Genomic DNA, 13,040 nt, shown 5'->3' on the forward strand with positions numbered 1-13,040 from the left:
GAGTGCTTGAGAACCTACTGGGTGTAAGGCACAGTTATTTTTCTTTTCATGAGAACAACTTCATTAATGTTCTGATGTTGACCAGATTTCAACTTGCATCGGAATCACTTAGGGGTCCTGTGAAAACACAGCTGGCTTGCCCCACTCTCAGGTTCTGATTCTGTAGCTCTGGGGTGGGACCAGAGAATTCGCATTTCTAATTAGTTTCCCTGGGAAGCAGATGTTCCCTATCCTGGACCACACTTTGAGAACCACCCTTGTAGTCGCAAGGAGCTCCTGCCATCTGGTGGACACGGAGGTCACTGCACCAAGTAGGGATCAAGGGCCTGCAGGAGGTGGAAGCCCAGCACCCTAGACCATGCATTTTGTGCTGTCCCAGTGAGTTGAAAGGATTGGTCATCTACAAAGTTGGGCTGTACTTGCCATTTCCTTAGCTCTATGTCCCTGCTAGCAGCTGCTTCTGCTTCAAGACAGCTCCATGGTCCAGCACTTACCTGCCCACAGAAAGGTGAGCTCCGAGGAGGTATGGGGGTCAGTGGATGTTAATAGAGTTGACTGACTGATAGAGACATAGAGCTGAGCTCAGAAAGGATGAATAGGCAAGACTGTAATGACAGTTTCTCCTTAGGTTTCCTTTTCTGGGCAGTCTTCCTTGATTCGCTCATTAATTCCCACCAAAGCGTTCCTGTCCCAGCGTATTGTCTGTCCTAGAACAATTCTATAAAGACAAGCTAAAGAAGGGCGTGATCTAGACCAGAGAAATGATGTAGAATTTGGTGTAATCTTGAGAAAGAAAGATGTAGGGGCAGGAGCTGGGCTGAGGGGGGTGGCTCATGGTGCCAGGACAGGAGCCCAGATGCTGGCCTGGCTCCCTTCTCCGAGGCTGGGGTGCATCTGCTACCTGGCGACAGGTTTAAGTGGTCCCCTTGGTTCTTTGGCTGTGGTGGCTCCCTTCTCCCACTAGCCTTCCTCTGGGGGGCCGTAATAGCCTGTTCCATGACCTGGAATGGAAAGGGAGGGAGACAGTATGATTATTATTATTATTATTATTACTGTTTGCAGGTGGAGGCAGGAGTTCCTGCTAGAAACAGGGCCGTAAATCGTCTTCCGGTGATTCTCCCGGAGTCTAATTGATCCTGCTGCCCCTATGCCTCTGCCGTAAAGGGGCAGAGAAAGGCAACACAGTACTACACCATTTTTTTTGTTTTATCCATACTGTCATTAGAGTCCCGTCACTTTTCACTTCATACTCCAGGTTCAGAATATTTGCTTGGGGTAAAGTGCAAAACTTAGCCATACTTTGGAACCAGCCCAGAGCCAAAGGAAAATAATAGCAATAATTTAAATCACTTCAAATGATTAATGAGATTTAGGATCAAGTGCAACTGAGGCAACGTTTAATTTATAACAAACTTCAGTCACTCAAGGGCTAATTATCAAGGGCATCATCGATGGCTTTCGTTTCTCGTCCCTTCCTCCAAGGCTGGTTCTTTCTGATGCATTCGAGCTGGTAGCTCATGGGAGAGGGAGCTGGGACCTGGAGGAAACACCAGTCACTTGAAGAGTTGGGAGAAGAAGGGAGGTCCTGGGGAAGAAGGTCAGATTAGGAGCTTATGGGGAGTTTTTCTACACTCAGTGTGTTTCATGCATTCTCATTTTTTTTCATTTCACTTGCTTCGAATAATTCAGAAGTGCTTGCAACTGGTGTACTGAGACAATGCCCTGATGTAACGTAAGCTGTTTCTAATGACCTAGTCTAATTTTGATGATGTTGGCTTACCTTATTTTGTATTTCTCTTCCCTCCAGATTTGTCTTGTGTGAGTTATATGCCTTACCTTCTAGAACTTAATGCTTCGCACAATAAGCTGACGACGTTCTTCAATTTCAAGCCACCCAAGAATCTCAAGGTAGACTTGATCAATACATCTGTTACTCATGTGAACTGGCCTGCAAAGTATGTTAACAAGCAGAACAACGCTCAGATTGAGAATTTGGGCAGCCTAAGATATAGGCGTAAATAGTATAAATGTCTGGAATGAAATATAAAGGGGTTTGGGTATCACTTATTTATGAAAAAGAGAGATGGTCCATCTGCAGATAATCTTTGTAGGAGGCTTTGCTAAACATAGTGTTCAGGCTAAAGAACTAACTTCTGTCTCTCTCCCACAGCTAACTACTAGTCATTATTTGTATATTTTTTGTATAGTACAACAATTGTATACCTGGAAAATGTGTAAAGATTTCTTTGGGCACTCAAATTTTGCCCTTTTATTTGGATAAATAAACCTTTTCTTTTTCCAACAATGATTTCAGATCTTGCTTCTCTGAAACACAGGATTAAACTCTGAACAGTAGTTGATGGGGCAGCTGGCTCTAGATTGTGTCTCATGCTTTATTTAATGTGGATACAGATCACCTGGGGTTCTTGTGAAACTAGGGATTCTGACCCAGCAGGTCTGAAGTCAGGCCTGAGACTGGTTTCTAACAGCCTCCCAGGTGATGCCACTACTGGTGGTCCATGGGCCACACTGAAGCAGAGAGGTTATAGGCTCGTGGTTCCCAGTCTCTTCTGCACATTGCAATCACCTGGGGACTTTTAAAAACTACTCATGTCTGAATCTCACTGCCGAGAGTCTGATTCAGTGGTCCAAGGTGAGGCCTGGGCATGGAATTTTTAAAAGACCCCCAAGTGGCTCTAATGTGCTGACAAATTTGGAAGACATTGCTATGAGCTTGGGATTAGTGTTTTAGTGGACTAATGTATTTTATTAAATATTTTTAGGATTGGAGGTCACTTATTGCTTTTGATTATCTATTTTGTTTTATTTACAAACTAAATTAACTTAGATCCCAAGTATTCTACTGGGGCTTGCACATATATGAGAGTTTCTTTGAAATCAAGAATCTGACATCAGCCATACTGCCAGCAAAATGCTAATTTTTCTTCTGTTCACCCCATTTTTATCAGTAGTGCTTTTTTTCACCCTCTTTGAAATTATAGTTATTGCCAAGGTGACATTCCTTTGTCCAAATAAGCCACATGAGGTGCCTATTTGTACTGTGTGTGGGGCCACCTGGTCTCCAGGTTATCAGGAATTGTATTTGCATAGCTGTTTCATTTCTCCCCAAGTTGCCATCCCCTTCTGCTTTGTCCTGAGCCCCAGGGAAATGAGTTCTGGCAACTGTGTGACCCCTTCCTTGGGAAAAACTTCCTTGGAATTTCTTCCATTCACCCTCCCGTCCTGCTCCCCCAAGAAGACTTCCCCAATGCACAAAAACTTACCAGGTGCCCTGTCTTTAAGGTTCTGAGCTGCCAGCAAGTTAAGAGCAAATATATCGGGGACTGTAGAGAAGTCCCTGCAAAGTGCCAGACCACCCTGCTGATGTGTTCCAAGCTTGTGTGAGCTCTGCGTGAGCCTGGGAGTGGTGACCCAGGCTACCTGTGTATTCAGTGTGTTGTCTTATTTCATCCTCCCATTAAAGTTGGGAGGCAGCTGGGATGGTCTCATTTCACACATGAGGACTCCAGGGTACAGGAAGGGAAAATAACGTATTTCATCTTTGCAAAAAGGCAGCAGGGCTGAGATGGAACCCAAAGTCGGCCACCCAGAGCCTGTGTCTCTTCCCAGTAAACCAGGCATCCCACCCTCTTGAAAAGCTCTGCTTCCTGGTCACTCCTCTTTGAGCTTGGTGCCACCAGCCACAGAAGGTGTACATTTCCTAAAGCACAGGGGCTTGTTCTCACACATTCTATTTCCCAGAATACTCTTGCTCTTAATAGGTACAGCAGGTTCAGCAGGTTCATTTGATGGATGGGACTTCCTGCAAGACTTCAGGGCCAGTGGAACCCTCGGGGGGAGTCAGAGCTCGGTCAGAACACTTTGGGGCCTCTCAACAAAGCTGGTATCACAGGTGCCCAGGGGAGGGTACAGTTGGACAGGAGCAGACACGAGAGGCGCAAGCACGAGAAGTGTTGATGAAAAAGTGTCAATTATAGTTACACCTAGATCATTATGTTTACTGCTAGTCCATCATTATCACGTAGAAGACAAAAGCAAATATAATACTTTATTCCATCATGCTAAGCTGACTTCTTGTTTCAGCCGTGGTCTGCATTTGACACAGCTGCAGTTTATATACTGCATCAAATTTTGTATTCCAACTGTTTGGTCCTTTTATACTCATGATATTTTGTTTGCACTTGACTATTTCTTCATGGGGTTCACACACATGTATTTTACTGATATTGTGTCCTGTTGCTGTATTGTGACCGCCTTAATCCGTTTTCTTCTCTTGCCACTTGAGTTTCCAACATGTTTTTTAGTATTTGGTATTTAGAGTTTTTAGTATGTAATACATTGATAAAATATTCTCAGTACATTTCTGGGAGTGAAATCACTCTTTTAAAGGGCACAAGAAAATTAGACTAGTGCTCATTAGATAATTATTTGATAGTTTTCCAAAAAATTATTACATGTGCCTAGGTGAGTTATCAATGCAGTTTTTAAAAAAAGTTTTTTTAAATCCTTTTTGTTCATCTTTTGCTCATGGGTGAATATTTAAACAAAGTTATTTCACGTTTTCTTTCGTCTCCTATTTTTGAATGGGAACAACTGATGTTGCTGAAAATGCTTTCCTAATATAGCCCATCTTGAGAAAGGGTGTTAAGTGGTTGAGATGTAGCTTGAGGGATGAATAGGAAAGATTTTTCTGGCACTTGGAAGGTGACACAGGAGAATATATTGAGAGAGAGTAGAAAAGGCAGAGAAAAGACCGGGCGCGTAAACTAGGTGAATGCACTTACCGGGCAGGAGAGGAAATGAAAGAAGTGGTGGTAAGAGCCGAATTGAGGTAAATCCTGAAGGAAGGAGAAGAAGGTCTGAAGTGGTTGCTGGAAATGGAGAGAGGGGCAGCATGGAAAGCCTAGGTGGTGGGGATGTTCGCAGCAGCTGCAGGGCAGGAGTCTCCTCCCTGGTACCCCTCAGACTGAACACACAAGGGTCCAGGCAGAAATCAAACAGATATGGATAGCTGTGTTAGCCTTGGCATATTTTCAGTCATGAATTCTAACCGCACATCCAGAAAGACCTCCTTGTGCGATGAATTACTGTCGTTAAGTGAACAAAAAATAAACTTTGACATCTTGTTCTCTTTTTCTCACCAGAAGGTGGATTTTTCCTACAATCAAATTTCTGAAATGCGTGATTTGTCGGCATACCAGGCTCTCACTAAACTAATTTTGGACAGTATCCTTTGAATGATTAAAGGGGAAATTTGGATAATAGGCCCATTAATAAATGTGTGCTTGGATGATATGGAGTGGTACCAGATAAGCAATTTACTGGAGATATGTGACTCATTTGAATGATTAAGAACTGCTCTTCACAAAATGAAGAAAGATATTTTATTTATCAAGGAGTAAGATTGTACGTCAGAGCTTGCCAAGAGTATCTTACACCTGAAAAGCTACATTAGACAGTCATTCTTCTGATGAATATAGGCTTCTTTTTAACTCCGGAACCAGATACGTTCTGTGTTAATTGACGGTTTTCTTCAAATTTATGTAAACTTGTGTTCTATTTTATATAAATTCAGTATCTGGAAATCCAGATATGACCAAAAGAAAGAGAAGTAATTTTTTTTTTAATTTTACAAAAGAACTTACAGTAAGTTTGCTTTAAAGAGCAAGCTTCTTTGGTGTCTTTAAGATATATTTTCATTGTTTTTTGAAAAAAGCAAAACCAACAACTTATGATGAACAACCATCTTTAGGAACATATCCATTGCATGAGTCAGGCTCCCATGCAAACAGAGCTTCTACTTTGAAGTAGGCACACTCCAGCTTCGAGAGCTGAAAGGGTTAATTGGGGATCTGTGACTTTAATGAGCTTGACTCTCTTTACACCAGAGACTGATGTTTTCTGGGTGATGAGGGAGCAGCGTCTTCTCTTTCTCAGTATCTTTCTACACACCTGAGGATTTTTTTTTTTTTCGGGGCATAGTGGGGAATGCATTGATTGCTCTTGGGTGCCTCACTCCAGGGACGGGGCAGCAGTTAGAACACTTTTGTAATGAGGCTGAGATGTGGGGAGAACAGAAGGTATATTTTCTTGAAGACCTATTTTATTGGAAAAAACCTTTTTTCACGTATGATGGAAAACTTAGAACCTAGTGCCACGCTCTTTAGGACCTGTGTGTGAAAATTTACAGTTAGTGCACATTTAGAGGGTGCCCTTGAAGCGAGCAAGTTCTCCTAAATGTAGGCTAATGAGAAAATGGTCAAAATGAACGTGTTTCGACTGCAAACTGAAAGTAGTTCTCATTAGCAACACTTGTCCACTGAACTTTCACTTATGCTTGACAGTCCTACATACTGAATTTGCAAGGAGGTAGAGGCTGACCGCCCAGAAGCCACCTGGCTCAGAAATCCACTCAGGCCACAGGGAAGATTAATGGCATCAATATCAACATTGCCTGGAACTTCTTAGAAACGCGGCTCTGGGACACTACCTCAGACCTTTGAAATGGAAACCTGCATTTCTAACAAGACCCCAGGTGATGAAAGAGGAGTACAGGTTAAAGCTTGAGAGGCACTGGCCAAGAAGTCAGCTGCCCCCAAAACTACTAGCCAGAAGGGAGAGAGTGTCCAGAGCTCTATCTAATCTTCAGAGTGTACCCTGAAGGAGGGAGTGTACCCTAGTGGCAGTCTAGGCTCTGTCTTCCAGAAAACTTTTTTTTTTTCTTTAAGATTTTATTTATTCATGAGAGACACAGAGGCAGAGATAGAGGCAGAAGCAGAGGGAAAAGCAGGCTCCCTGTGTGGAGCCTGATGCAGGATTCGATCCCAGGACCCTGGGATCATGACCCGAGCTGAAGGCAGATGCTGAACCACTTGAGCCACCCAGGGGTCCTGAAAACTATTCTTGTATATGCAGCATGGAACTGCCAGAGACAACCACTCAACAGTATTTTGGACTCAAAACAGAGGGTGCAGTTTAGAGCATTTCTTTATGGAAGACTTAATTTCTGTGTGAATTTATTTTCCCATGTAAAGATCTGCTATGACTCTGTAAATGTCAGATATCATGAAGAAAAGAATTAGGTGGTGGTGGTAGTTGTTTTTTTTAACCTGACTTTAGGTGTAGCAACTCAATCTTATCTCCAAAGTATAAAAAGCTATGATTATTACATCAGAACCAGTTGAAATTGGGAACATGGACACATAATTAAAATGTAACATGGCATTGTTCCTCGCCCGTGTTTTTTAAAATGCAAATGAAAGTTGCCCAAACAAGCTACCCTTCATAAACTATTAATGAAATAAACTTCTTAGCTTACCATTTTGAGAAGATAGTAGGCTGGTTTTTAAACAGTACTGAATATGCTTCTTTTGTTCTGTTCAAGCGTGTCATACATATTGTGTATAATTATGTTATTAGATTAGATTTTTGAAAAGACTGCAAAGCTTTGTAATAGAATTTTTAAACAACTTTTTTTTATGCCAGTACATTTGAAAACTTAGATGAAATGGATAAATTCCTAGAGAAATATACACCAAAATGCTAACTTGGAAATTGAAACCCTGAGTAGTCCTGTAATTATAAAAACAGTTCATATAAATTAAAGTCAATTAAATTAAGATCCTCATATAAAAAAAAAAAAACCCACCATATCCAAGCTGTTAACAGATCTTCCAGTAATGAACAAATTCTTTCAAAGATTAGGAGTAGAAGGCATATTCACTATCCATTCCAATAAGATTACATTGCTATCGAAAAGCAGACAAGGAACAATAAGAGAAAATAACACTCCTTTCACTCGTGATCTAGGTATAAAAATCCTAAACAAATATTGGCAAATGGAATCTGAGAGTGTTTAAAAAAAAATACCCCATGACCAAGTTTGCCTACCTCATGAATGTAAGGATAGTTTAATATTAGGGAGCCAATCCATGTCATTATGTTAACAGATTAAGAGAAATATATGAGCTGTAGGTCTAGAAACTCAATAGATAAAAATAAAATCTAATTTATAATAACATTAATAAGCTAGTAATAGGGGATTTCTGCAACTTGATAATGTCTATAAAAATATTTGAAGCAGACTTTATCCTAATTGGGGACATGCTCTAAGCGTTCTTTAAAATTGGGAACAAGATTGAGATCTCTACAATTGCCTCTTGTATCCATCATTGTTTTGGAAGTTTTAGCACTATAAAGCAAGAGAAAAAAAAAATTGAAAGAATGAAGATGGAAAGAGAAGATAAAAGTCATTTTTTTAAAAAAAAGATTTTATTTATGTACTCATGAGAGATAGAGAGGCAGAGAGGCAGAGGGAGAAGCAGGCTCCACACAGGAAGCCTGATGCGGGACTCGATCCCAGGACTCCAAGATCATGCCCTGGGCTGAAGGCAGGCGCCAAACCGCTGAGCCACCCAGAGATCCCCCGACAAAAGTCATTTTTTGCAAACAATATGATTGTCCATAGAGGATATCAAAAATAAGTTGCAATAAACTACTAGAAATAGTTTTGAGAGTTCAACAAAGTAGTTGGATATGACTTCAATAAACAGAAATCTATTGCGTTTTTCTACATCACAAGCAATTAGCACCACTTAAAACAGAGACCCCATTTATAAGAGCAATAAAAATCTTATTAATCATGAATAAGGCCTATGAGAGAAATCTAATAAAACTTTATCAAAGAGCATTAAAGACCTCACTAAAGAGAAGTATATCCCATGTTCTCAGGAAGATGGGAGAAGATGTATAAAAAGAGTTTTATAGAAAATGAGTCTGATAAGGCTAATGTACGTATGACTAGATGTCAGCCTCATTTGTATTCAGAGAAACACCCCAGACCACATGAGATCCTATATTATATCTATTCAATTGACAAAATACAAGAAATCTAAAAATGCCAAGTGTTGAAGAATATGTAGGTCAAGAGGATCTCCTTTTTTCTTCCTTCGTGCATGAAATCAGTTCAACCACTTTGGAGAGCAACTTTATACTCTTGCAAGGTTGAACATCCAAATTTCCTGTGGCCCTAGCACTTTCATTCCTTCATATGGGAAGTTTAGCATACGTGTATCTGGAGGCTTGTATAAGAATGCTCATAGGAACACTGCTTGTCGTAGTAAAAATATTGAAATAGTCCATGTGCTCATTGATAAGAGAAAGCACAAATTATGCTATAATAGCATAAGTGGTGAAAATGGATGAAAGATCTCTCCATGCAGCAGTAGGGATGCATCTTCATAAAATTAAATGTAATTTTGGTATAAAGCCAAAGGGAAAAGGGTAGAGGAAGTAGACAATTCACCATAGTGGTGATCTCCCAGAGAGAGGCATTGGGATGCACAGGAGAGACGTGCAGAGGTAGATGTAAGTTACTGCTCATGTTCTACTGCTTGGGCTGGAGGTGGGGGTCATTTCAAGAGTGTTCATTAGATTAAAAAAAAAAAAATACAAGCAGGCCACGTATGGGCAAATGCTGTCCCTGCATTCATTGAAAACGTTCTAAATCTGAAAATTATTAATTTCTTTAAAAACAGTTCTTTACCAAGCTTCAGACTCGAGCTGTGTCAGAATCCCCTGCAGGGCTTTGTTAAAACCCCTCTTGGCGGCTTCCGCCCTCAGAACTTCTGGTGGAGTAGGTCTGGGGAGGTACCTGAGAGTTCACATTTTTAACAAGTTCCCAGGTGATGATGATATTGCTGGTGTGAGGTGTGTACCTGAAGATTCTGTTTTATGCTGGCCAACCTGCCATGTTGTACCTTGCAGGACATGCTTTCCTGATCTGATGTCGTTCTGTGTGGCCTTTTTAGGAGTTTGGTTGTTACCTTTTTTATGCTTTTTATATTTGTTCAAGCTCTTTTAGTGGGTGTAACATGTCTTTTCTATTTGAGGGGAACAAGTGCACTTTTATTTAAAATATAGTTAAATAAAGTTGTAATTATTAATATCAAAGGCACTTATTTAAAATAAAAATAAGTCAATCCACCTGAAAATGCTTGACATTGTGATTATAGATTATATCAGTGCCTTGACGTGGATTGGTTACTGTAAGATAATCAACTTTTTGGTTTATCTTATGCTATTTTGTCATTCCATATATGGATAACTGATAATCATCCTAAATCACAAGCTGGTGAACTTTGTCAAGGATAAGTAAATGTATTTCTTAAGAAGGGATGCTGTGTATTGTTTACCTATAAATAGTGACAGATTGCTCATTGGAACTTGTTTCATGATTATAAAATCATGGGGTTTTTAAAAAGTGATTCAGAGGCTTTTAAAATCCAGATTGGACTTTAGAGATTATCGACTACTAATAACTATTCTTTTATGGAAGGAAGAGCCTAAGACTCAGCGAGGCTCAGTGACTTGTCCAAGATCATTTGGTCAGTGGTTGAACTGAGATTAGTCCTCTAAATTCCATTGTTCTCCCCGTGCTGCAATTCACTGAGGAATTACTCCTTTCATCACCTAGCCATTTAAAGCGTATGTGTGTTTCATTTCTCAGAGATTCACTACTATAGTGAAGAACATTTTTCACTGGTAAGGTGATACAGATCTTTCAGGATTGGTTTTGATTAAAGCTATCATTGGGGTTCTCTCTACTAAGAAAATGGTGATGGATTTCCTGTGTATTTCTCAGTAACTGTTTTTCTATACACCCAAACCATACTTTATGTTTGTAGACAAATGAATAAGACCGAATACTGAACTAGTGAATAATTCATGTCAAGCTCTGCAAACAGCTGACAGCATCACCAAAATGTAAAAATATATTGTGGGGCTTTTCCCTCACTGTAAAGTTATGCTTATGTGCCTTTGGGTTCCTTCACTCAGTTTCTGAGCATCTAAAATCCCACTCTAAAAGATTTATTCACAGAAATGAAAGACTTTAGAACTGGAAGGCAGTATGATGATTTTGAGTTCTTTGAGTCTCTTTCTTCTGATTAGTGGCCATTGAAAATCAAAACATACCTAAGAGGGTTAACCCAGTAATACACTAATTCATTGTAATGGCTTGGTGACTTATCGGATTCTAGTTGTTCTTACTGGAATGTCCCCAGACCTATATGAAAGAATACAAAAGAAGAATGTTCAGAGGAAGGACTAGTAACATATTGTGCAGGTTCTTGAAATAATAAAATGAGGGATTAGGGAGACAAAGGTATAACTGAAAGTGGGCTGCGAACTCAGGGCTCTGTATGGACCAGTCTTGCATATTGACCATCATCACTGCTGGTGGTCACAGATGATGTGTCTGGGGGGGAATGGAGGTGGGCCGGGGGAGAGGGACAAACATTTCGGCCACTGTGAGAGTACCCTTCATTCAAGAACCTGATTAATTAATAGTGGTTGAAATTCCTTGAAATTTAAAGGGGAGTGAAGAGTTGGAAAATAGACAATTTTTCTGAAATGAACTTATTTCGCAACAGGTGCACAGTCAGTTCCTCAGGCTTTTGCCCCAATGCTGTGAGTGACAGCAGAGGTAGCTGCAAAAGCCAGGACTACCACTGCAGTGAGGAATCTGTGTTCTTCCTTCTTTGGGCCCTTGCAGTGCTAATTTCATAAAACAGGACTTGCTGTATTAGTCAAAGCTAATTAATAAGCTGGATGTACTAAGAGAACTGGGGTTAGCCTCTGATATCTTGAAAAATTATGGTATACACAATAAACAAACTTTCCTTTTCAATTCCCACTATTTCTTGATAGTTTCAAGATTCCTATCTTATTTTCTGACCCTTGCCTCCTTCCCATGGGAATGCTTCCTGACTCTGCTCCTCACAGGCACTTATTTTACTCTTCCCCGTAGAGTATCTTCATTTTGCTTGGAGCAGAACTACCAGGACACTACTGCCCTGACATAGGACCTAAAGACTATTGCTTCCTCTGCTAAATTGAGACAGAGAGCCATGTGAAGTTTTCCTTCCCTAATTTTTCTTGCCAAATATCACTACTCTAAGGACGTTTTATTTCATATGTAGTGGTGTGAGAGTTTAATCTCTGTTTCCCACATTTCGCATCCTTTGTTACAATCCGTATCTGCAAGTATCTGGTCTTCATTCTCATCCTAGAATGATTATTTAAACAGGCCAAAGGAAACAGAAGCAGAAAGAGGATGGTGTCTGTGAGCATAGATGTTTCTTTATAGAGCTATTCTGGTAGAAAGCTTTATGAAAGTAGATTTGAAAATGCATATTTGATGACAAATGAAACTATACTTCAGCCCGAGGTTCAAATCTGGAACCAGTGAAGAAAAATTAGGAATTTCTGTTTCATTCGGCAATATTTCCCCCTCATTGCTTCTAGTTTCCTAATTTACCTCTTTCTCTGGCCTACATCTTTTCGAAATAGATGCTGGCCTTTGATCTTCCATTTTTGTGCTGTTGGCCAACAAGTGGAAGATGTGATTCCTTGCCCTCATGTGCTTATAATGTGCTTATAATGATACTTGCCTTATAATTGTGAGGTACTTTATGGTTTGTGAACTTCATTCTGATGATTTTTTTTCTATAATCAAACTTTGGTTTTCATGGCAGCTTGTTGTTATTCTCACTTCTTTACCGATGAGAAATCTGAGCAGAGAGAAGTGAAGTCACATAATGAGTAATTAGTAGAGTTAGGAGAACTACAAAGAATTATGAGGCATAATACATGTTTTTGTGATACATGATGATCTTTCCTTTCCCCTTTAAAAAAGTTCTTTGGTTCTATGATTAATGGAAGGAGATAGGTAGGGGGTTGGAAGTTGACCAGAAAAGGCTTCGAGGAAGAAATGGTCAGTCCAGAGTGGAATGGGTGACGGGCACTGGGGGTTATTCTGTATGTTAGTAAATTGAACACCAATAAAAAATAAATTAAAAAAAAAAAAAAAAAAAGAATTGAAGTTGCTGGGCAGCCCGGGTGGCTCAGCGATTTAGCGCCGCCTTCAGCCCAGGGCGTGATCCTGGAGACCTGGGATTGAGTCCTACATCGGGCTCCCTGCATGGAGCCTGCTTCTCCCTCTGCCTGTGTCTCTGCCT

General features: G+C 40.3%; 1 protein-coding gene across 8 annotated transcripts in view; it reads left to right on the top strand.

Moving 5' to 3' along the window:
- Window positions 1–13,040, top strand: part of LRGUK (leucine rich repeats and guanylate kinase domain containing) — a 109,052-nt gene that overhangs the window by 12,568 nt on the left and 83,444 nt on the right. For all 8 annotated transcript variants that reach the window (XM_072784628.1, XM_072784629.1, XM_072784633.1 and 5 more), the window contains 2 exons: window positions 1,808–1,908; window positions 5,166–5,247. In XM_072784628.1, the coding sequence (XP_072640729.1) occupies window positions 1,808–1,908; window positions 5,166–5,247 (183 nt within the window). The remainder of the gene's footprint in view (window positions 1–1,807; window positions 1,909–5,165; window positions 5,248–13,040) is intronic.

Source organism: Canis lupus, chromosome 18 (genome assembly GCF_048164855.1).
Source record: "Canis lupus baileyi chromosome 18, mCanLup2.hap1, whole genome shotgun sequence".
Classification (NCBI taxonomy): Eukaryota; Metazoa; Chordata; class Mammalia; order Carnivora; family Canidae; genus Canis; species Canis lupus.